At 37.3% G+C, this 26656-nt stretch overlaps 1 protein-coding gene across 2 annotated transcripts in view; it reads right to left on the bottom strand.

Moving 5' to 3' along the window:
• The window catches only part of WDR72 (WD repeat domain 72), a 177535-nt gene that overhangs the window by 96703 nt on the left and 54176 nt on the right, over positions 1-26656 (bottom strand). For both annotated transcript variants that reach the window (XM_084641198.1, XM_084641199.1), the window contains one exon: positions 25191-25396. In XM_084641198.1, coding sequence (XP_084497324.1) covers positions 25191-25396 — 206 coding nt within the window. The remainder of the gene's footprint in view (positions 1-25190; positions 25397-26656) is intronic.

Here is a 26656-nt window from a genome sequence, read left to right as displayed (position 1 = left end):
TTCCCCCCCCCCCAAAAGGACCCCTGTCTCATTCATCACCCTCCCGTCCAATGTGTATCTGAGGTTACTAGAAAGGATCTTTAGAGGACATGGGCTGCGATGTATTCAATGTGCTGAGGAGCCCCAGCTCTATATTTCTATCAGTTATAAGCCAGTTGATACAGTGGAAAAATTGTCCCAAAAGTGCAGAGTTTGGAAGGGGCCTAGCTGTCTGCAACTCATTCCAGGTAAGATGGAGACAAGGTTTGTGTATGGAGGGAAAGATAGAAGAGACGGGAAGATTGATAACTGGAACCTCTATCTGAGGCAGTGCAACATGACATTTGAAGATCTTGGGCTCCTCATGGATGATCAGGGTAGCAGCTATAGCCCAGAACACTTTTGTTCATCTGAGCCTAGTGAGAATATCGAGATTCACTCTCTCTGATGTGGCCCTTGCTATCCAGGCTTTTTCATCTAATTTAAATTGTATTCAAGGTGAGTTCTACACACCATCATTTTAGCTCCACTTATTGTGATATTATTAATGTGATATTATTATCCCAGCACAACTATCTCCTACCCACAATTACTGTTAATGAATAGCCAACAAAAATTGTAAGTCTTCTTTTAAAAAAACCGACAGAACTGCAGATTTGGGATCAGCTATAATTACTTATAACTTTCAGCTGACCCATTAAAAAGTGTGACAGAAGTAACCTTGCATGCTGAACCACAGTACTATGTCAGCTGAAAAATTTATGAAAATATTGCTCCAAACCATCTTTTCTCTAACTATTTTTATTTCCACCGCTTCACTCTTTACAAGATTCATTGCATGCAATTCACTGAGATCAAGTGTTTAACCTTTTTTACTAGAACCCATTGCCATTCAGTCAACCTCTAGCTGACTAAGAAAAGAAGACAGTCCTGTCCCAAACAGCTTACAATCTGAAAGAAAGACATGAAACACTAGGAAATTCAGAGAAGGGATTTAAAATGTCCAAGATTAATTGCCTCGTTGTGGAATCACAGAAGAATTTACCCACACAACTCCCAGGGGAAAGAATTCTGTCCTCAGAATTCAGGGCATGCATCTGAGGGAAGAAGTTGGCTCTCGGTGCACAAAAAGAATAGATTAGATGAGGATATAAATAGGAGAGCAAGGGACTGAGTCATGACAAAAAAGTACCTGGAAAAATTTTCAGTATTAGGATATCAACTTGATACATAAGTCAGTCTCCAGGCAGAAGAGTTTGTGGACTTTGCTGATATTAGCCAAGAAATGTAGGGTATGGTCACTAGAGTGAGAGGACACATACATATTGACTAAGAACCACAGTAAAGGTAAACTATGGTAGGGCGCACACAGATGGGACGGTGATCCTAATGATGGACAGATCCTAAGGGTCCATCAGGAATTCCAGCCTCCACCTTGTGGATCTGGGGACATCTGCCTAAGTCAAAATCCTTACATATTTCCTTCTACCCCCACTTTCCTGGCAGTATGAATTCCTCAGGAGCGATGCTGTGTTTATGCCCCCTGTTGTACCAAAGTCCTGTGACTCTTTAAATGTAGCTCACACAGCATGTTGCCTGAGATATTGTAGCTACAAACAGCATAATCTGACATGCAAGATTTCTGATCAGAAAAATCTGTGGTTTTAGAAGAGGAGGCTGCCACAAAAGGTGGGTCCTGCTGCCCCTTCTTCAGCATAATCCCTCCATACCTGCAGAGCGTCAGCTGCACAAAACTGTTATGGAGGGATTTCTGCGGGCTTGAGGGAGAGGGAGCATCTTTCGGCAGTAAAGAAGCTTATGCACCCCATTTTTTTCTGCTTCTCTGCAAGGTGGATGGTGTTTTTTATACCATCAAAATCTGTCAACATATCATGAAAAGGACAAGTCTAAATAATGATGCAAAAGTGGTTATTAACTATTATTATAATTCTTATCATTTCAGGCTATTAAAATTTGCCCATGACTTTAATGAATTTTCACATACATGGTGCTTGGAGAATATGACAGCTCACATTTGTATGTTCTGTGTTGCTTGTATAGGAAATGTTCAAGCTAATTCTCCGTTTTCTGTCAACCAGTGACAGGCACCACCATGAGACCTCCAAGTGTTTACACAGCTTCTAGGATGCAGTTTTGTAGCTTTTATTTTGCTTTAACATTCTGTATTATTTTCTCTTATACTATGTTTTGAAATTTGTATACATTAGTTATAATGATTTTTGCTTTGTATAGAATATGATAGAAGTCTTTAGTGGAAAGTTGTAAATGTACTACAAGTGGTAGATTAAAAATTTAGGAACCAAAAGACAAACAAACACTCAACAAAGAACAGGATTCCTTCCCTTTGTACAAGACATCAGTTTGGCATAGACATGATCTTTATCTCTTGAAACAAACTTCATAGGATATTATGTTTTAGAAAGAGACCTGATTATGTGAAAGATTGTGATGATATTCTTTATTCAGGATAGTCTAAAGAAGAGTGATGCTTAGGATGTGTTATCAGAACTATTACATGAGCAAGTGGGACTGTTTACCCCTCCCCTTTGCAAAGAGAAAAGCCTTTGTTTGAAACCCAGACAAAGAATTCTAGAAAGATCCTTATTGAAACTGATTTCTTTTATAAATACTCAAAAGGCTTCATTCTTAAAACTTTGACGTTTAAATGTTTTACAAAAGATAGTTACTTGTAACTCATGTTTCCAATTAAAGGCGAAAAACCTTTGTTGTCCTTCTTCTGAGATATATATTTAAAAATATTTTGACTCTAAATGAATGCCTTTATATTATAATTCCCTTATACCACTATTATATGAATAGTAAGTCATTTTATGTACAAATAATATATTCTAACTGGCTATTAATATAAGAAGCCATTTGAATATAGAAATTAATTGGGGAATTAGTTATCTGGCAATGCTTAAGCAACTCCTTACCAAACTGAAGAAGAAAAGAGCCTCTTCAGAGATTAAGATAAAACAATGCCTTCTTTGATGACCATTTACATTTAAAGAATCATTTATGTTGGGGAAAAAAATATTAAGAGCTGAAAGGCTTTTATATAGAAGTGTTTGGAGTTTTGGTCTCATTTGAAACAAAATTTCAACTTCTATTAAACCTGTATGAAACTAAAGGGATGTCTCAGAAAATGAGCTGATTAAAAGAGAGTTTAAACTCTTACTTTAAAAATGTTTTGAGAGAGTATCCTGCCTCAAAGATAAAAGCAATATAACGATAAAATTGAACATTTTCAATCATGCTGCATACGCATTAGCAAACTGCATATTTATGATCGGAATATGCTGTCAAGCCCATCCCAGACAGGTGCTGAGCTAATGAAAGGTGACAGTAGCTGACATTTGAATCCAGCCGAGCCCCTTAAAAAGGTACGTAAACACCTTCAGGGAGATGATGGAAAGAGTTAAGTTAAAGAGTATAAGTTCCTCTGAACTTTTGTCCTCTTATCCTCCTAAACCCTCATGTGCTTTTATCCTCTTTCGCTCTCACACACTCAGCACGTGAACAGCAGCAACAAGATAGCCAAGCAAAAAGAAGCCACAACATAGCATCAAGAAGAAACTGGCTTCCGGCCCAGCACTGCTTCTATGACATGACATCACCAAGACTTCAGCATCATTGGTGAGATGGAGTTTGCAAATTCTACTAATGTACTAAGACATTAGACTTAAATTGCTCCTGGAATAATTTTAATGGGATATTGAAATGCTATTGTAATATAAGGTTCTTACAACTTCTCCTGTTAAAACATCAGATTGTTTAGACCATGTCTATTCTTGAAAGATGACATTGTTAAGTAGAGAAGAATGGTGGGATTTAATTTGAATTTAACATTCATTAATTTGTCTCTCTCAAAACTGCTCCTTGAATTATTTAGGTAACTGAGTTTAAAAAACAAAACAAAAACAAAAAAAACTTTCTTTGATTTCACAGGACTTAGTTAAGATCACTCCCCTTTGCCCATTAATAAAGTGTTTAGGTTATCCTTGAGAAAACCAACAGGATTCCCCAACCTTAAATGAAATTCCTTTGCCCCCCTCCCCTGTGCATTGTTGTATTGTGTACACAAGCCCTCCACTGATTTGTGGAATAATATACTTAGGTCTTATCTGACCTAGAGAAGTGCCCAGTCAGAACACACTTATTCTCTCTTGAAAGTTCTCCACAGACAGAAATACAGAAGAGATTGTAACTGTCGTAACCACTAACTGCTTGTTTCTGTTTTGTTTCATTTTTTCTCTTTTCCTTTCTTTAATAATAAAATAGTAAATAATTGTGATTATTTTGCTTTTTGTTAATTGTGGTGTCCCCTAAAGCACGGCAAGAACCCATGTGACTAAAACAGTGGGAGTCATGTCCCTGTATTGGCACCGAGAGATAATTATTAGGGGATAGTCTACACTAAAAGCACTACACCAGCACAGCTGCACTTATGCAGCTGTACTACTGTAGCACATCTGGTAAACACGCTCTATGCTGATGGGAGAGAGCTCTCCCGTTGGCATAATTTCTCCCCCTCCATGAGAGGCAGAAGCAATGTTGGCAGGAGAGCATCTCCTGCCAACATAGCGCAAGTGCGGACAGCACTTAGGTCGCTGTAACTTGCATCATTTGAGGGTGTGGGGTGGCTTTTTCACTCCCCCGAGCAACCTAAGTTATATTGACATAAGCGGTAGTGTAGGCCTGACCTAAGACATCATTCCTTGTTCCTCTACACTATACATTTTTAGTACCTTTTGGATAGTTACTTGGTGCTCAGTACCCCTTTTCCTACTGCTCAGTGACCAAACAAACAAAAGAAAATACTCTGACAATGTCAATCTGCCATTGCATTCTGTGATGCCACTGTGTATAAAGTCAGAAGAAATGCTTACTGGTAATGTGAAACTTTATTGACGTTGAGCCGAATAATGTCTACCAAGTTATCTTAGCTTTCTGCCACAAGCATTTCATTCCACTGAAAGGAGATGGACATATAAGCCTTTAGACATAAGATACCATTTAGAAAATATGGACCAACTACTGCAGATAAAAAGAAGATAACAGAGAATGGAAAGCAGGCCATAAAACTAAACATACACTCAAGAAGTGGGAAAAACAACTGGTGAAGGATATTGAAAGAGAGGTTAACAACTTACATTCTACAGACCCTTCTTTCTAAGGTTCTGAAAACACTTTACAAACATTACATAAAAGTCCTACAACATTGCATAATGGAGGTACGTATTACAGATCAGGAAACTAAGGCATCATGATCACATTTTCTGTGCTTCCCTACAATGAATAGGTGTCAATAATAATAATATTACATTTTCTCTCATTTTTGCTCTGCTCACGTTAAATCAATCTCAGTTATTGTCGATTGAGCATTTCAGTCCAAACTGTTCAGTTGGATAGTACTGGGTCTATTCAAATACAGAGTCATTCACCACTTCTCACTCTCAACCACTTGCAAAGTTGTGCTGTAGAAATAAGCCAAAATGAACTAATTTTATGATATAATATGAAGGCTTACTTCTCAGTGGAACTGTAAATTAAATGACCATATCTAAGGTTTATTCAGCATCATACACATATTTGGCACTCAGCACTACAGAGTACAGTTTAGTAATTCTTTTATTTTTGAATTCAATACAATTATTTTAAAATGTAAGCAGCACCCCTTGGCACTCTCAAATTGTGTTACATATGTGATGGATTGGCTGAACTCTTTGTGAAAGATTTTTCCTCCTACCAATATCCTATTGACTTATTATCTAGCTAAGCAAACAAGGACCCATTTTTGTCGTCTTAAAGATAAAACTTAAAATAAGACAAATTCTACATTATCCACTCAAAATATATGGCTGTTCATAGTCAATCAAATTTCCTTTCTAAATTCCTCTTCATAGGTTTACGGTAATTTATTTTTTGGCTTTCCAATAGCTCTACCCAAATTTTCAGAAGCTGATCCCTGCCCATTTTGTGGCTGCCCAGGTCTGTGAATCTGAACTGACCACAATAGCTCGAAGCTACGGATGCACTTGAGTTGTAAACACAAGGTGATGACTACCTCACTTTGTGGGTCAGGAACAGCAACAAGTCTCACACAAGGTCATTGAATGATGATAACAAGGATGATAGTCCAAGAGATAATGAAGTTTGTAATAAGTAAGTAAGGGGCCAGATTTAGTTAGTGTTGTGTCCTTAACACCCCATGCCAGTCAGGTTATGGTTATATTCTTGAGCAGAATGAAGAAGTTGAGAAGATATTTGCTTTGCAGTGGTCGTCTGATGGCTGATCCAGAGATGGACAGTTTAACTATAATTCTAAATAATCTTTAATAATGTAAAACATACAGGATGCTTTATTCCTTGACATTTTAAAATATATTTTCTTTAGCAGTAATTTAGAAGGATTTTGTTGATATAGTACATAAATTCACATATACATATTGTTATACATATATATGCATCTTCATCCATAATAGGTAGTAACTTCTGAAGCTGAGTGAAAACAGTATCTACCCACGACTATTATTTAGTGGATCTGATGCTGAGCTCATTAAAGTTAATGGAAGTTGGAGCAAGTCCATAAGTTACACAATGAAAATATTGCCACATTAGAAGAACAATTCACATGTAATAAGATCTGAAATTTTACTCATGGCCAGAATTATGTAGCTCACTAACATGAGAGATGCACAAACATCACACATTCTTTTTCAATAATTTTCATACTAATGTTGATCAAAGTTCCCTTAGACCAGTGGCTCTCAATCTCTCCAGACTACTGTACCCCTTTCAAGAGTCTGATTTGTCCTGCATACCCCCAATGCACACCCTTGCATTTCACCTCATTTAAAAACGACTTGCTTACAAAAAATAGACAAAGATTCAAAAGCGTCACAGCACATTATTACTGTAAAATTGCTTACTTTCTCATTTTTACCATATTCTACCATAAAATAAATAAATCAGAGTATAAATATTGTACTTATATTTCAGTGTATGGTATATAGAGCAGTATACACAAGTCATTGTCTGTATGAAATTTTAGTTTGTACTTACTTCCCTAGGACTTTTTATGTAGCCTGCTGTAAACTAGGCAAATATCTAGATGAGTTGATGTACCCCCTGGAGGACTTCTGAGTACCCCCAGAGGTACATATACCACTGGTTGAGAACCACTGCCTTAGACTGCACTTGCAGCCTCATTTTTCATAAATATTCATGCATACAGAATTCACTTGCACAAGTATCCACGGAAAAGCAAAGAAAAAAGTTTGTAGAAATGTATATTTGTGGTAGAAATGTTTGCATGACCATCTTGGAATTCTCTTTGTGAGTTTAACAGCTGATCAGAAAGAAGATGGAAGAAGTAGAGATGAAACAAAACAAACCATAAGCAACATACAGTGTTTGGACAGCAAACTGCATCACATTCTTCCCACAAACCCCCAGAGTTAAATATTCAGTGGCTTCTTGAAACCCACCTCCTGTTTTTAAGATTTTCATCCCTTAAAGACGAGAAACAGGAACTGACAAACAAAACTGCTAACATTTTTGAATTTTTTCAGACTTTTTTCACTTTTTTCAGACCTACCTGCAATGTATAAAGTTTGAGAATATTTTTGTGAAAGCAAATGAATTCTCAGTTCATGTACATTCAGCAAACTAACAAAATCTGACAACTGTTTTTATGATTAAGAATTTGAGCAGCTTTGCTAAATATACAGTTAGAATTTTATCTCGCATGCTTTACAAAAGTGCCATGGTGAAGTTACCAGGTGTAGACAAAACACTTAAGATTTCACTCTCTTCACAATGATTTTACATAGATGAAATTGAGTTGGCTTCCATAATTGTATCTTAAAGATTAAAAGTAGAATTTTATTATTACCATTCTGAACACCACTTGCATTTGTTAAAAACTCAAAAGCAGCAAAGTACCTTTTTATTTTGTTTGGAGCATTGATGTACTGTTTTGAAAAGAAGCCAGCAGCACAATAGAACACTACTGCAATTTACATATTGGCTAGTCCAAAAACAAAAAATAATGAGTAAGTGTTTAAAATGTCCTTATAAGGATGAGTATAGCACATTTAAAATAAAATAAAAAATGTTTAGCAGAATTATATATTCCTCTTATAACTACTTTTTTCAATTAATGCAATTTCAAACATGTAACAGAGGCCCCAGTTGCAGCTCCATAGTTAAGGTTGAGTTGAACTTTTCACTTAAAATTCAATGTCTTTGCTATGCATAAAAATGTGACATATCTTCCCCAAAATTACAGTACACACTCTGAGCATGGAATCAGAGTAACAGCCGTGTTAGTCTGTATTCGCAAAAAGAAAAGGAGTACTTGTGGCACCTTAGAGACTAACCAATTTATGTGAGCATAAGCTTTCATGAGCTACAGCTCACTTCATCGGATGCTGCACCTGATGAAGTGAGCTGTAGCTCACGAAAGCTTATGCTCAAATAAATTGGTTAGTCTCTAAGGTGCCACAAGCACTCCTTTTCTTCTTTCTTTTTGAGTATGGAATGAATTTTCTGAGAATTTAAACCATTATTTTAAGAGTTAAATATACTGTCTAAAATTTAGCAGTAACAGGATTTGTCTTTTTGGGGGGCTTATCTTTTTCTGGACAAACTCCTACAGTTATAAATGAAGTATTGTATACTTAGGCTTATCTCTCAGTTTATGTTTTACATTTTCTGTAATTATGCATACAGAAACCCTACATTCTATGTGAAACTCAAAGCTTTATAATGATGGGTAAGTATTATCATCACCAGTCTTCAGATACTGAGAAGGTAGGTAACTTTCTTTCAAGGCATAAACTGAGATAAGATTACAAAATTTTCCTCAGGAAAAACTATTAGTGTTTCTCTCATGACTGAACAGTGCTCACCCTTAAAGAGTGAATTGCTTTAATAACTAAATAGTCAGAATTAAATGAAATTCATAAATATACAAAGGACCCATTGCCACACAGTCCTGATGTGGAACTTACAAAATCTGCATAATAACTGAATTTCCAGAATAATGTTTGTTGGATTTGAAAAGACAGCAATGTTCTCTTAGAGTTTGTTTTTCCTTCTTCCTTTTTTTAAAGTAACTAATAAATATTTATAACCTTTTCTTGGTCTTTAAGTTTGTGGGTTGTCCACTAATGTCCATATCCATTTGTCTAACCCTTCCTAAAAAATAAGCAAAAGTGATATGTGAAACTCAATAAACTATGGTGAGCTAAATTCGCAATGGCTGGTGCCCACCCACGCTCACCCTGCAAACTATCATCATCCTCTTCACAAATTGCAGGAGTTACAATGTCATGGGGAGACTGCAGACCCTTTGTAGAGCTACCATCTTCCAGTAGACTTTCCACAGCCACGTGTTCTACACCTGTGCATTTTGGATAGTCTTAATTCAAAGTGTAAACATATCTGAGAATCCATGTTGCTGTATTTGTATTAGCAGCATTATGGGGAAGATCTGACTTTTATTCTGTGGGAGTGGAGGATCCTACACACAACTAATCTGCCACTGGTACACTGAATACAGAGATAGTAGAATTCAGGAAGCCCATGAAATAGGGAGCTAATATCCATGAATGATGCAGATTATTCCGTAGCAAAATTCACGGTTTGCCACCAGAGGATGTTTGGGTCAGGACAAAGTAGAGTCCAGTGTATTCAAACTATGCAGATCCTTCTGTTCATAGGAGGTGGGATGCAAGAGATATGGACACATTGTCCGTTGTTGCTCTACAGCCCGGGGGTAGTTTCTGACCTCCTTCCCTCCTCCCTGCACAAAGCCTGAGTACACAGCCTTGGCACAAAGGGGAGAATTTTTCCTCCCTCCTGGCCCCCAGTGACATCAATATATGCTATTAACTATAACTGGTTTAAGACAGACACACCACATAAAAAATTCATGGAAAGAACAATTCAAATGCTATTTTACCTATCTACCTTCTAGTCAAGAATCTTTTCCACTGGGAGTCTACTTATTCTAGGAACTGTGGTCCACTTAAAATATACACTTCCATTAGCTCATAGAGATTCCCTTATTGTTTCAACTCCTCACACACCCATCTTCTCCATGCATGGACTTTCTTTAGCTTTAGTAGATACATTCTGTTGTGAGTTTAGTGCTGAAAAAGGTATTTGACAAGAAATGCCTTGACATTCACTTTACGTAAGGGAAGTAAAGTGGTAGAATCACATGATGGATTTGCAAGCAAGCCTGATCCAAAATATACCAATGGATCACCTCCCCTATAAGCCTGTAAGTAAAGGGCTTGATTCTTCACAGCCTTGAAACTTTTGTAGTTATTTATACCTGTGCAAAGTGAGTGCAAAAGTATCAAATGTGAATGCTCCACTCACAGGGTTTCAGGCTTTTATATCTATTGTGCACTTACTGTGCAGATATATGAATGACTACACGAAGTACAAGGCAATGAAGAAGGTGGCCTCAAAGTGATCAGCAACTTGGGCCTGATTCTCCTGTCACCAGTGTAAATCCTGAACTCACCTGAAGCCAATGAACCAAATTTCTCCATAAATTATGCAAGTATAAGTCTATGGTCCATTAATGTCAATTGAGTTCTTCTGAATTTACTCTGATGGAAGAGCAAAATTTGGCCAATGGTGTATAACTGGTTTAAGTGAAAGAAGAATCAAACCCCTCAAATTCTTCAGAAGGAAAAAAGCTGGAGGAAATATGTGAGACACAATTTTGGTAAGTGTCAAGTGCAGAATTGCATTAAATCTCTATTACAAAACAGATGTATGGCCCAATTCTGTGAATGGATGAGTTAAATCAGTCAGAGTTGAGGAAGATCAGCACCTTGAAGGACCAGGTACTATGCATCCAAGTGGAATATGAAAATCTTTGCAGTAATGACATATTAATGGGTTCTTTCATGGTGGAGTGTTTTTATAAAGCCTTCTGTCTTTTGAGTGTTTCTATTTTTTTACATCTTTACAGTTTTTCATTTGTAATTTGAGTACCATTAAGATACCACTTAGATATAATCCTAACAAATGGAGGCCCCAATTAAGCAAAACATTTAAGCGTGTGCTTAAAGTTAAGTGCATGCTAAAGTACTTTACTCAACAGGGAAATACTTTTGTGTTTACAACATAACCAAAATGATAATTAGTGTGTTATTAAACAGATGGGCTGAATAGAAAGATCTATTAAATTTATCAACTACGAGTTAAACATCCTGAACGTAACATGTCTTTTTATACATATGTTGACTGAAGGCAGATTGACTATATAACTAAAATATACATAATATATTTATGCTGAATTTTACCCAAGTATTATTAAACAATACCTCTAGCTAATACAGATTTCAAAATCTCTATCTTATAGTGTATCTTCAACCACACCTTCTCTAAGTGATCATTTCTGAAATACCACAGTAGTCTCTCACAAGCCCTTTTTAAAATTCAAGATCATTATGCATATTTCAATCTGATTAATAAACATTTGCTTTTGTCATCTGTCATGTCAGCTCTGTAATTTGACTTTCAGTTGTATCACAAAGATGACACAAATTTTAAAAAGCATTTATGTCTGAATCATTCACTGTTCAGTATTTCAGTGAATCATTCATTGTTCAAAAAGAAAAGGAGTACTTGTGGCACCTTAGAGACTAACAAATTTATTTGAGCATAAGCTTTTATGAGCTACAGCTCACTTCATCGGATGCGTAGCTCACGAAAGCTTACGCTCAAATAAATCTGTTAGTCTCTAAGGTGCCACAAGTACTCCTTTTCTTTTTGCGGATACAGACTAACACGGCTGCTACTCTGAAACCATTCACTCACTGTTCAGTATTTCTGTGGTAATCAATACCATTTACAATAAAGACAAGATTTTATTTTTCAGCTAAAAACTGAAGAACCTCAGTTACCAGAAATGTAGGGGATGGGGGAAATCTGCAAGCCAACACTTACTGAGGTTCTAGGAATTACATAGGGCCAGATCCTGCCATTCACTGCAGTCTGTGAAAGTTCAGAGCATTCATCACCTCTGAAAAACCAAGTCCTGCCCAATTGTAAGCTTGTAAAAATAAAACACTGCACAATGTCAGGTGTGACTGCACAAAAAAAGTGTCATTTACTTCTAGCCTCCCTCTTGCTTCTTCCCATTGCTGGGACTGGGATGATGGCTGCAATTGAAGTCTATCTACTGAATGCTATAGTATCCAACTGCTTTCAGTATGAAATTATAGTTCCAAAAAGAGATCATTTCTATTTCTCCATGATGCTTTGTGCTCTCTGGCAGGAAGCAATACCTATTTTTTAAAACAGATTTTATATTGATTGAATACATGGAAAAACTATACAAAGGGCTTTGCTTATTTAGCACTTGCAGTTTCAGCATTTATAACAAAAATTAATATTACAGAAAGAGAACATGTGCAATCCTGTATTTTGTGTCGTGATTAAAGATGCTACATCTTACACAAATTATTTTGCAAAATATGAAATATGTGCTTCTCCCATGGAATTATCTGACCAAATATACAAACAATGCACGAAATGGCTGGCATAGTGTAAATTAAAGCATTGGCCATTCATTTCTAAATCCTCTGAGCCCTGGGTTGCTGTAGATGGTTGTCGATAGTGAAAAAAATTGCCTCCTTCAAATGCGCCTGGTGGACAGCAGCTTGATGATTGGCAGCACAAATGGAAGACAAACGAGAAAGCCTTCAATCTGCAGCTGATGCACAAGAAGAACATGGGGAGCTGAGTTTACAATAGAGAAAACATTACCAAGCTAATAGCACAGGCAATCATTTGACCACCATGCATCTCTGGTAGCAGCAGGGCATCCATTTTCAGTTAAGTGTTAGAGTACCTTTTTGCTTTCTCTGACCACTGCAGGGGTAAAACAACCTAGTGCGTGAAACCCAGTGACTGGTAATAAATTACTATGTTGGATACTTTTTGTTTTCTTTCAGCAATGACTTTACTGTGTATTCCTGCTATCATTACCAATTAAAGTGGAGACCGTTTTAGCAAGCTGTATCTAACTGTATATCAGTCCCCATGCTCCAATTGCTTTGGCAAGTACCACAGGGTCAAGAGGCTCCTTTGACCTTTCTCAGCTAAGTCTCTCTGACCACTCACTATTTGCAGCAATCTCAGCTGAACAGATGGATACTTCCCAGACTCTATAAAGCTTAGAATATAAAGATAAATGAAATTGTGTTTCAGGCTTCAAACTGGTTTATGAGCATAAAATATTGTCAGCGAGCTCCATGAAAACCTCTTACTTCAAAGTGCACCCCCCGTACCTATCCAATAAATGTAACGCCTCTCTTTTGTCTGTGGGTAAATTGTATTATTTTGGTGCAATTTTATGCATGTAACAAAAAGCTTTATATAATTTACATGGCTACTTATTGCAAAGTGACTTCAGAATTTCACAAGGTACGATTCAATTGTTTTTAAAAAAAAAAAAAAAAAAGCAAGGAAAGGATGCGACTCCAGGCTTACACCTCAGCACTCAGAGTAGGTATGGCAGATCATAGTATATGGTCCAACAGGCCATTTAAGGCAGGAACATTCTACAACAGTCAGGCACAACAAGAGTGATTAGGAACAGCTTCAATCTTCATTTTATATTTCTGTGATTTTATAATTTCATGAAAGGCAATAAGACCTGCAAGCACTGCACCAGGGTTTAGCCATATTAACTTTAATGACAATCACATGTCAAATTCCCTGGGAAATGCTTCAGAAATTTAGGAATAAATGCCATTTCAACATTAGTTATCCCCCTTTTATTTTTTATATTAAATCATAGATAAGAATTACAAAAGAGTATAATAATGTCTTACCCTCTGAATATAGGATTAATGGATTTTATGTTTTGAGCTAAACCACATCAGTGGAGTTCCCCTAAATACTTAGTTGAATTTTGCATATTATTTTTTCATACTATTTTTAATAAAAATTCAGAAACATAGAGCAATGAATATGATCAGGTTTAGCATCATGTAATGTAATAGTCTCAAAATACTTTCACATTATAGCTATACTGTAAAGCAATATTTAAAATGATATACTGAACAATATGGATGAACCTTTATAATTACAAATGTTCTAATATTCTAGCATACTACTATTTTACAGTATATGTACTGAGTATATATTAACTAGATATAAGTCATAATGTGGATGAACTGAAACAACTATGTGAAGAAACTATTTAACTGTAGTAGTTGAGATAAAACTATCAATGGTTCAGGCTATAGAGAAAGGTTGTGTTTTTATAAGTACACAAGCATCCAGAGCACTGGATATATTTAAAAAAACTGAACTAAAATGAATTACATTTGTTTTAATGTACATGGTCTCTCATCCCCACACAAAGCTTCACAACCGCCTACTATGAAGTTGTAGGGTTTGGTTGTTTTTTTTCAAGCTTGCTTCTACAGCAGGTTAGCTCCCTTCCATGGACAGGTCAACTTGTTGAGTGAGTCACTGCAGCCTTTCATTGCTTATGCAGTGCAGAAGGCTGTAGCTGTGCTCTATTGGACACAATCCTAAGTAATCTAGTCTAGTCTAGTTCTTTAATGCCAACTCAGCGACTGTCTTTAAAAGCAGTCTGATTTGACACAAACTTATTTTATAAAACATTATTTTCCCTAAAAGGAAAGGGATTCTGCACAAACACAGTTAAGAGTCTTACTTTGCTCACAAAAGGGCGGCAGAGGAGAAGGGATGTGATGCTCATATGAACTAAAAACCAAAAAAAAAAATACATACATACAGCAGAGAAGTAAACTTATGACACACTTAAGGAGCTTCCTTTATCAGACCCAGCAGAATGCATGCACACTGATATTCACCAGCATAGCTTCAAACTAATACCTACAACCCACTCATGGAAGAAAAGAGGGAGCCCCATGTTCTTATCACTGCTCTTTGAGGACTTAGCCTGGTAAAACAATCCCACGATGGCTACAGCCTATAACGGTTTTTGAGAAGCCCAGCACATATTAACAGAAAGCACATTTTATGCCCTCTTACATTTACCTCCCCATCAATATGTAACAATAACAATTAACAATAGTGGAGGACCTCACGCGTTACAACTACTTACATTAAAATATACAGCATGAAGAGTAACCCTAACACATTTTAATTAAAACGAGTTGTTATATTTTCTTGTTTCAGTCTAGCACTGTTTCTGCAAACTCAAAAATAATAGGAATTATTTTCTTTTGCACAGTGGGTACTGTAAAAAATTCAAACATTCACTGCCCCAGTTATCTATATTAAATGTGGTACTTTCCCATATTTAGCATAAAAGCCACAGTACCACAACCACAGAGAAAGAAAACGTTACATTTTTAAATGAAGCTTACTGAACTTATTCACAGATTAAAAACACATTTCCTTGTGATTACCAATCACCTTGCAATTTTAGTATGGCTTTCACTGACAACATTATGACGTAAGTTAACATAACCTGTGAAATATGTTATATCAGATTTGTACAAACATTGAATGCCACTGTGCTCACACCTGCTTTTGAAAATATATCTCCTAAGGGACTGAATGCTCTTAAGCCACAAGCTATGTGTATTGTAATTTGTTTGATAGCACTGGCTTCTCAGTGCATAGGTAGCTAAATATGGTCTTGATCCTGCAAGTACTTACACACTTGCATAACTCTACTCATGGGATTTGCCCTATTACGACCAATGGGGTTACTCCCAAAAAGAAAATTAAACACCTGCTTAAATGCTTGCAGGACTGACACTTATGTTTTAATATTAGCCCTAAGCATTGAGCATTAAGTAAATAAATATGTAAAGTTAACTGGATTCTGCAATTTTTTCCTTTTCTATTCTAGTGTATGATGTTCTGAGATATCTTGGTTGTAGGTGAAACCTACTATGTAGGCCCCAATCCTGCAATGACTTATACAGCTGCTTAACTTTACACAATAGTCCAACTGATGTCAATGGCACAGAGTATGTAAAATTGAGCAGGTGCATAAATCTTCACTGGATGATGAGATTTTGTAATCATATAGCTTTATGTTATACTTGACTTCTGAAGTTCTTCATATATTTTAGTACACTGGAAGCACTGAACTAGTATGAAATTTAATAAAAAACAATATTTTAAAACATAACTGATTTGCAGACAGAAGTAGACCAGCATGGGGAAATGCCCTTTGACCCAAGTCAAATTTGTGCTTCTCCCAACTTGGGGTCATGCCCAAGAAAACTGGGAAATTCCAGCTTATCCACTAGTACTAACCAGTAAGTGTGTCATCACCCACAGCTCCCACTGCTACAGACACTCTCTCCCTATGGAGAATGAAGGCCAAATTCATTGTTGATATATTAGCTGGTAAAATTACACGTTGATAAAAGAATGTCTACTTTGATGTAACTTTGTTACCAAGGAGCAGGTGTATGATACAGAAGAAGTTGGCATATTTAGTTACACCACACTTTCAAGTACGTGGGTGGAGGGTGTTTTTCTTGGTTTTGCTAGCTGCTCTCTTCCAGCCCCTGGCATATGTTTTAGAATAACTGAGACTCACTTCTGCGTTTTACATCCATGGCTTTTGATGGAGCACTGAGGGTGTACTAGGCTAGGATCACAATGTTCTGGGGCGAAGTCAGAGCCCCACTGAGTTTTGCTAGAGAACTGGGCCACAGCTAGTGATAAGAGGTGTTCGTGGTAAAGGGGAAGCAATTTCCAGCAATCAAAATATTGTTAAGGTCCATTATTATTCCATATGGCTTTCATGGTCATAATTTTTGATCACTTCCAAATGGAAAATTAGTAACAAATTAGTGTATACATCGCCCTTCAGACTTTTAAACATAAATGTTCTCGTGTTTCATCAGCATGGAATAGGGTTGAATTTTCCTTTCTCCATGGTGTATCAAGAAGAAATATATATACACATGAAAATAGACAACAGCTTCTGTCTTATTCAGACAAACTGATCAAGCTTATCTCCTTATAACTGGGGACAGAGTCCCCTTGACCGAGAGAACAAAGAAACTTGTACTTGGAGGAGACTGTGCCAGAGTTTAGAGTTGTACCCAGATAGACTGAGGGTCCATTTATTTATTTGGAAATAGGACACTGGCTTCCCTATCACTGCAAAGCTTTGGACCTCACGTGACTAGAAAGTATGAAAGCGTTTGGGATGTTTTCAATCATATGTTGGGATTGAAAATGTATTGGTTGATATTTAATTTAATGTGCTTAATATTTAATATGCTATTTATTTCTCTCAGTATGGCAACCTACCTTCACTACTGAGGTCAATGCTTCAATTAGAATATATTTCTACAGATTCTGTACAGGGCCCAGAGGTGGGTGACAGTCAAATTAAATACTAGCTGGCTTTTCAAACAAACACTTTACACATCACTTAGGTAGGTATGGCAGGAATGAGATTGAATGTCTCCTGTGTGCCTTGATGGATCAATTGGACAAACCTACTGCTAAAGTGACCTACTAAAGAGGGAAAAATTTGGTGAACCTCAACACTATTCGTTTGATATGGATGTAATAGGAGACTGGTCAGTTTATGATTAAGATATTTAGGAGAATAATATTGAACTACTGGAGATGCTGCCAAGGTGGGTTTAGAAGAAGGCTGACGGTACTGGAACAGTGTATAGTGCTTAGAAAAGGATTCACAGGAATTGAAATTGTGTGAGTCAACTCGATATGGCTGACTCCTGGGCTCCAATAGGATAACACATGATGTCTTGGGTGCTCCAAGTACATATTTCACATAGTCAATTGGAGATTTTAAGGACCCAGTCCTGTGAATATAATTTCCACTGAGACAATGGAAATTTTGCATAAATAAGGACTACAGGATCAGATCCTGAAAATGTGACTTTACCCTAAAGAGTTACTAACTAGGTTGACAGCTACATCTGTGCAACTCCAACATCTTCATATTATGCCCTCACTGACACCTCTGTAATTCCACTGATGACTAACGGAGTTGCAAAGATGTCAATGAGGGCATAATGTGAACACAATGGGGCTGCATACAGGTATCTGAAGGTTTAATTTATCCCACAAAACCTCTGGGAAAGAACCAGGTCAGACTGTCAAAGCCCAGGGTAAGTTTGCAGTGCCAGTAGTTAGAAGAGGCATCTATTTATTTTCAATTTGAACAAATCGGATATGGAAACCATTGAGACACAAAGAATATGGGACCCCACAATGCTCTGTCACATTTTAGTGCACAAGCACACTAATTTGGACATATAAACCTGTTTAGCACTATTTTTCTTTTCAGACACGGTGAGAGTTTAGTTAAGTAGATCACAGCACGCACCTGATAGCAAGTGACTAGCGTTTGCTTATAATAGGAGGTGTAAGTGTACAATGTAAGGAGCCTTTCCAAACCCGGGTTCTGGGGTGGAATTTCAGGAGAAAACATCCTGCAAGATCCTCAAGGCAATACTTAATTTCATATATATGGCTCGCTTACTGCCGCTAAGGCCAAAATTATTTTGTTTTGAATAGATACAAGGAGCAATGGGGCTCAAGAATTTCTTAAACATCTAAATGCATGCATATGTTTTTCCTAAACTAACTGAACATGAACCAGGGAAAGTATTTAAAGGGCCAGGAGCCCAAAGTTACTAAGGCTTTCGTTTTTGTCAACCATCAAGAAGGTGGAATATAATCCGAAGAGTTCATCCACCTCTGTCAATCAAAGAACACCACTCCATTCTCTGACAATCAAGATACAAGGCTCATAACAAAGAAAAGGATATTGATAGCTGTTGTTTCTAACAAAACCTGCAGACAGGTCAAGTTGGTAATTGAAAGATTTGCCATAAAGAGTGTTCCCACACAGCACACACAATGGAAAAATACAGCTGATTGCACGCAGGAGTACTATCTTCTGGTCTAAAATATTCCACAGGGGCTATCAACAACATCCGAATTATTTCCATGAAATTAAAAAAAAAAAAAAAGTTCCACCACCACATTTTTAATGCTTCAAACCAGAATCAAGTTAGATGCCCGCATGAGAAAAAGCACACGGAACATCTGTCTTTTAAATAACTCTTCAATATAATATCGAAGAGAAATATTGCAGAAATACATAAATGGTCTCTCAATAGGCTGAGTAAATATCTAGGGTCTTATTCTCCAGTGCCTTGTTTTTACTGTTGTCCTTTACACTGTATTAATACTTGGAGGAGCAGGTCTCTGTGAGTCACAATTTACATGCTCAGGTGAAGCCTCTCTAGGTAGGCCTGGAGAACCCACCTTCACTGTTCCCTTCCTCCTACACTGCCTCTTCCTGGGACAGTGTGTAGTACAAGGGTGGGAAAACTACAGTCCGCAAGCTGTTTTAAGCCGGACTGCGAGCTCCCGCTGGGGCGCCAGATTGGGGGCCAGACCACGCGGCTCTGCCCTGCTCCAGTGCTCCAGCCAGGGTGCAGGGTTGGGGGGCCGCACCACGCAGCTCCCAGAAGCCGTGGCATGGCCCCACTCTGAGGGTCACGGGCCACTCCAAGGCTAGGAGCCAGAGAAGGGACATGCCACTGCTTCCAGGAGCTGCTTGAGGTAAGTGCCACTCGGAGCCTGCACCCCTGAGCCTCCCGCTCTCCAAACCCCTCAATCCCAGCATGGAGCACCCTCCTGCACCCCAAACCTCTCATTCCCAGCCCCATCCCGGAACCCACACCCCCAGCCGGAACCTGAACTCCTTCCTGCACCCCTGCCCCAGCCCTGATCCCCCTCCAAACCCCTCTGTCCCAGCCCAGACCACCCTCCTACACGCCAAACTCCTGATCCTCATCCCCACCCGAGAGCTCGCACCCCCAATCAGAGCCCTCACCCCCTCCTTCACCCCAATCCCAATTTTGTGAGCATTCATGGCCCGCCATACAATTTCTATTCCCCGATGCGGCCCTCAGGCCAAAAAGTTTGCCCACCCCTGGTGTAGTAGGACTGCAAGGCCTTCTGTGGGGAGCCGCAAAGATCAGGTACACCCCATCACACTGCCATTCTCCAAACATAAGAGATAGAAATTAAACAACAGGAGTTTCCAGCTAGCTCAACATGTTTTTTCTTGCCATTCCTGTTTCTTGCTATTTGAAATGTACCTTAGTGTTTACTATCCTAATGAAAAATAGTAAGTTTAACTGGTGCTCATCAGTAACCTTTAACTAACAATGTTATTTCTAGCTACCAGTTCAGAATGTTATCACAGAATGTTATTAGAATGTTTAGGTATTGTAACAAATAATTATCTAATATTCTTCTATATTCTGAACTGGTTTTGTGTGTGCAGTCACAGTATAAGTGTGGTCACAATAAAAGCAACTGCAGGTGATAACAATTTTGTTGCTATGATTACACACTAATTCTATAGTCTGTGGAATATCTGTCCCTTTTTAATTTTGCACAAATATAAGAAAAGCAAATTCTGGCTCCCCTAGTGAAAATACCACTCCATTGCAGGAGATTTCTATCTAGGAACATAAACTGTAGTGTTGTAGATATTTAAGGTAGCATACACAAATTAATACAGAAATGTATTAATGAAAAGTCTCCTCAGGAACAAACAATATTCATTATGGCAATTTATAGCATCTAAAGGCTTCTTTCCTAAAAGGTACAATGGTTGTTACTTAACACCTCTACTTGTGATTATTACAATAATAGTATAGTTCCACAATAAAATCTAATGGTCACTAAGTAAAATTATGTTTGTAAAGGACATTTAGATATTTTCACTGGACTCTTTGTAAAGCTTATTCAGTGTTGCATGCCTTGTCAGCAATAGAAGATCAACATTTTTTCAGAAATCTTTGTTCAGTGAAACATATAAAGCACTAAACATGTTCAAAATGTATATATATGTGTGGGTGCGTGCATTTCTCTCTGCATCTTGGTGTCACTATTATATCCATAAAAATGCACAAGTTAATCTTAAATTACCTAAAATGGGTCAGTTCATTCCTGGTGTAACTCAATGAACCAATTACTACAATTACACCAAGGATTAATTTGGTTTATTTTTCAAACTTTTCAACGCTAACTCGTCTTCCTCATTATGTTCGTCTATGAGACATTCTAGTCATAGCTTCTTAAATAAGTGAAAAGACCAGTAAATTGTCAAGACAGTTGCATTATCACATTAATTAAACTGCAGTTGAGGTTCTAACAGTAACTCTGATTTAAAAGCATAACGAAAGTTCAAAAACACAATAAATGAAGAGGTCTTGTGTGGAGAGTCTACTGTAATTAAGACTAGAGATTCAATACCTATTGCTACCAGCCAGGTATCATAGCAACCTTGTGTCACTGAATACTGCTAGAAAACTGTTCAGCACCAGCAAGAGTCTGCTTTCGGAAAATCTGCAATGGCACTACATATTGTCAACATCTGTGGTGTTGCCATGGGCACCATGACAAAGAAATCGATGTTAAAAGGTACGAAAAGAGAATTGACAAGAAGAATCCTGGGGGTAGTAGATGGCAAAATATAAGTAGAAATGAAGGATCATTTTATCAAAAGAATAGTTAAGTAACTTATGCATCTACATCCTAATATCCATTTATATGAGCAGGAGAGACCAAATAATATGGAGTTATAATAGTGATTAAATATGTACCAGTGTTAGAAACAGTACCTTGTTGTATACTAAAACTCTACACTTGTATCTTTTATTGCCAGTTTTAATCTGAAACTAAAACAAAGCCACTTTTAAAATAATATTTAAACTTCCACCTATAAACTCTAGATAGTCTTGTATAAATCTGCAGAAAAGAAAAAAGCAGGTTACTATGAACAAGAGCCCAATATTGATTTTTCTGCGGTGCAGTAAAGCATCTCCATTCTATTTGGCTGCTGTCAAAGCCACTCTTTAACAGCTGGAGTCAAATTGCACTATTTACAGCAAGAGCTCTTGTCAAGTGGACCATAAGTATTCTAACAATACACTATTCAAATGGCACTTTGCCACACAAATTGCTGACTTGATGAATACCCTATGTCAATGACTAAGGCCAATATAAAAGTTTCATTTTTATTAGAGGTTTTACATTCACACATTAACTAAAGCTTTCTTTGAAGAACTATTCAGCTATATATTTCAGGCCTTTTGACGTTGAAAATAATTAAAATCTGTTTAAATACATCAAGGGTATTTGACAACATTAATATGGATTTTGTGTTAACTGCATTGGTCACACCCTTCTGTTATTGGTACTCCCACTGGCACGTGCAGTACAATAAAAGAATTAAAATGGCCAAAGCACCATGAAATCAAAGCATTCTTCTTTTGTATCTGTGATTTACATGATGACAAATGTTTTGATACAAGAAAGCCTTTGAAGTCGCATTGTGATATGAGGAGTTTTTTCCTTTCTTCCGAGCATGGGGTAAATGTGCATTCATTAACTTGCAGACATTTTTTATCATATAGTATTACTAATAGAATATACTATCATCTTTAAAACACAAAACCAGGGCCAAATCCTGCTTGCCTTGCTCATGTGAATAGTCTCATTGTGTGAAACTGGGACTAACTTGCAAGAATAAGGCAAACAGGATTGGACTCCTGCTTTTCCAGTTTTCACGATTCTTCGTACCCATCTTTTGAATTGGAGCCTATCTCACACATTTTCATGCTAAAAGATGGAGGCAAAATGTAAACTGGAATACTGATAATTAAATATATTTTAGAAAAAGGTGAAAACAGAATATGTCCTATTCACTATTTGCTGGTAAAAACTGGCGTATTATTAAAAACTTGGCATTGCCAGTAGATCTCTCAAGAATAGTTTGTCAAACAGGCAATTTAAGAAATCATGACCACACCCAGACCTGTTAAAGATCACATTTGCCATTCAGATATTCGTGTTCTGCGGTTTTCATGTTAATCTGACAGAAATGTGGGGAGAAGTCCTTGCTCCACTGAAGTCAATGTCAAAACTCCCACTGATTTCAATGGGATCAGGATTTCACCCGTAACGTTTATTTGTAGACTGCAATCTAAGATTATTTTAAAACATTGTTATGAATTGATGTGACAAGTGTGAACACTATGAAGAATTAAAGACTCCTACATTAAAAAAAAATACCATTACAGGGATATTTTATAACAAGTAATTAATTATTTTAAAGATAGGGGGCCAGATCATCATCTCCCAAAATATAACCCAAAAGAGGAGGCTCTCTGCGAGGAAACATTCTGCTGCGTCCTCATGGAGATCCGCTGCATCACCTCATCCCCAACACAGAAAAAGACATTGGTCCTGCCCCAAATCTGTTGAATTTCTTTCCCCATGAGGGTCAGCAATAAGAGGTTCTGTACCCTCTCTGGCCCCCTGTGGCTCTCAGTGGTTTTCTGGAGTTGCATTGCCAGGGGATCTCCTTAGTCATGTCTGCCCTCTAGTGTACCCACCCCATACCCAGCCCTAGGCAGTCTCCAGCACTTCCCAAACCATATATGCAGACCATCCTCTGTGCTGTCTGGAGGAAGGGTGGAAGTGCTGCAGAAGTGACAAGACAAGTTTGTTGTGTGAGGGGTTTTCATGGGTGGGGAGTCCCTTCCATTTGTGAATCTCAGAGGAAAAATGCAAGCCACGATATCTACATTTAATACACATCAGGAACAAACAATACAAATCAAGCTTTTTTGGCAGACTTGGAGAAACCATCAATAATTTCCTTTTCAATAATAGATTTACAAGTGGACAACAGAAATGCAATTTATTGCTGACCATCAAAAATAAACTGTGAAAAAATGGGACACTACAGAACTGATAAGTGATTGCTTAAGAAACATGTTTATAGAACTACTGTACTATTTCATCTCCATCAGCTCTGAATAATAAAGCTATCAAATGATCATATATTGCAATCAGCCACAATGTGCTAGTTAAGATACCCATTTCATAATCAGCTCAAAATCACGGTTTTTTATACAAGGGACAGTAATTTTTCTTCTGACCACTCAGTTAAATTTACTAAGTTAAAATGCATTAGAAAAAAAAATCAAGCTTCACTGTTAATTCCTAATACTACTTGTTTCTGTTTTATTTATTCTAAAAATAATGTAGGAAAAAGCCATTCTTTCTGATAATACAATAGTGAGAATCAGATTCTGTGTCAATAGCCTACTAGTGCACCATCTGCCCTGCAAGATGCTCAGCAGGATTATGCTCTAATAAGACTTTTCAGCAAATGGCACCAAAAGGAACTTTAGACATCAGACTGAGGTCAGTCAAAGGTCAAAGATAAATACAATGAGTTTGCCAGGCACCAGTCTAAACTGAACTGTACATTTAAATGTATAAGTATATTAAATAAAAAGTCCAAAAAATTAATGAGATAGGCCCTGATTCTGCTGTCCTTTTTCAGACAGAACTTCCCAGTTATGGACAAAAGGTTTCCAGGCACTGCAAGTCATAAAGACAGGAAGTTCAGCAGAAGTACGGAGACCATTTGGCTGTCTATTTTCCATATATTGTGTGTTCCTCTTCCTGCCCACTATTGAGGAACACATTTTCGGTCTACATTCATTGGTGAGGAGTAGCAGTTATGACCTGCTCTGTTCTACTGTCAAGAATGGAATTCCCAAAGTCCATTATTTTTTTTAAAAAAGTCATGACCATGAACACTCACCACACACAGAGGCCTTGTATTTAGGATACTATATGTGAAGAATGCAGTGAATACACATTCATTGTGATGGGCAGATGGTACTGGAAAAAGATATGCATAAAATCTCTGTTCAACTTCCTGAAACACCTGAGAAGGGGTGTTCTGGAACAAGTGACAATAGGAATGTATGGGAGCAGAACTATAGTGAGAGTCATCCTATCATGATGTGAAAGGGAAAGTAGTGTGCAGACACTGGGCCTCTGTGCAAGTGCCCTTGCCCTCTGTGGGTTTTCCCCATGGGTGAAAGTGGGTTTCACCCCTCTCTGTTCTGTGAGTTGGGGCTAATGCCACCACCTCCTTCCCCCATACCCTTCACTATTAAAATATGAAGGAAACTTCACAACAAATCTTGAGTTTCCTGGTCCCTTCTTGGATTCTTTCCCACAGAGAGAGATGGTGCAGTCATTTGGACCACTATCAGTTTCTACCAACTAATATTCTACTCATTCACTCTTACCTTTGCTGAAGATTTTTCTGTGTGGGTAAGATTGTGGGACACTGTGCCACGTTTGTAAGTGCTGGAGGATTTGTATCCTGCATTTTTATGCTTTTGTGTATCTTGAGAGACTGGAAGTATAGAAGTAGTCACTAAATACTCTGAATCTTCACAGGAAGTAAGAATTGCTTTTGCCATTTCATCTGTTTCATGTCGTTCTAGAGTCCCTAGGAAACAGAATAGAAGAGCTTGTGAAGTTTTTAAAAATGAAGTGTTATTTTAGATAAAAATTACAGCAGATTTTCAGCAATCACATTAGTTATTAATAGAATACACTAACTTTTATTTTGCCCTAATTTAACGAGATATAAATTTATTCTCAAAAATCTTTGCTGCAACTTTGTCAGGCACAGAATGTATGGAACTTATTATGTATTGTACAATGTATGAAAGCATTTTGAAGGCCTTTTCAAAGCATGCACTATATAAAACTGGAGAGAAAAATATTATTTGCCTTACTGTGTTCAAAACATTTCATTCTACCTTTCACTTTACACAGTGAGATCAATGTGTCATGTGTTATTCTTTAACAACAAAACCTGTATTTACTATATTTATTATGAACCTTGTAATCAATAATAAACACTTATGGCATATTTTAGTGCTGTCCTCTAGTGTTCTAGGTTACAAACAACAAGAGGAATCTATAAACTTTTCTTCCAGATTCCCAAGTAACTTCTTTTCTCTATATTCGACTTTTTAATTCATAAACATTACTAGTTGAAAAAGTGGTGTTATAGTCAGGATTATGACAGTTTGGATCCAGAGATTTGGCTTTAATATTACTATCTGCATGGCTCAAGGGAATCTGGCTCAGTGCCTGGATTGTTATAACTGGAAGCAGAGATTGACAAGAATTCTGTTTCCCCAGATGATACATATTCTTTGTCTCTTCTCTTGCCTTTTCTTTCTTGTGTTTTTCCTTAATCTTATTTTCCATTTTCCTCTTTATTCTCACTTTATTTCTACCCACAATCCCTTCTGGCTAGAGTATTAACCATTAAAACTCAACATTTGCCTGCTCTAACCACAGTTACCATCGGTATTTTCTTCTTTAAGCTTAAGGAAAACCTGCAGTCATCTCAGATACCACTGTGTGGCACCTATAAATGATTATTTCTTAAAGGTGACCACTTAATTTACTATTACCTCCTTTCCCATTTTATTCTTCCAATTGATAATTGCCTAGATTATACAAATAGATGGAACATTGTCAGGAACCAGAGATGATACAAGAGAATAAAAGCTTTGCATGGTATCTTGGACCACTAATGGTATTGATATTGGTAACCTTATTCACACATATGCCTCTACTGATTTCAGATCAATTAGATGGCTCACATGTGTTAGGTAAGTGATATTTGGCTTTTAATATATTTTTAAGTTAGGTCCAAAAAAAACCCCCAAAATGCCTCAACTATCTAAAA

The sequence above is a fragment of the Lepidochelys olivacea genome, assembly GCF_965140295.1.
Source record: "Lepidochelys olivacea isolate rLepOli2 genome assembly, chromosome: 10".
NCBI classification, from domain to species: domain Eukaryota; kingdom Metazoa; phylum Chordata; order Testudines; family Cheloniidae; genus Lepidochelys; species Lepidochelys olivacea.
This window is presented reverse-complemented; position numbering and strand designations above follow the sequence as displayed.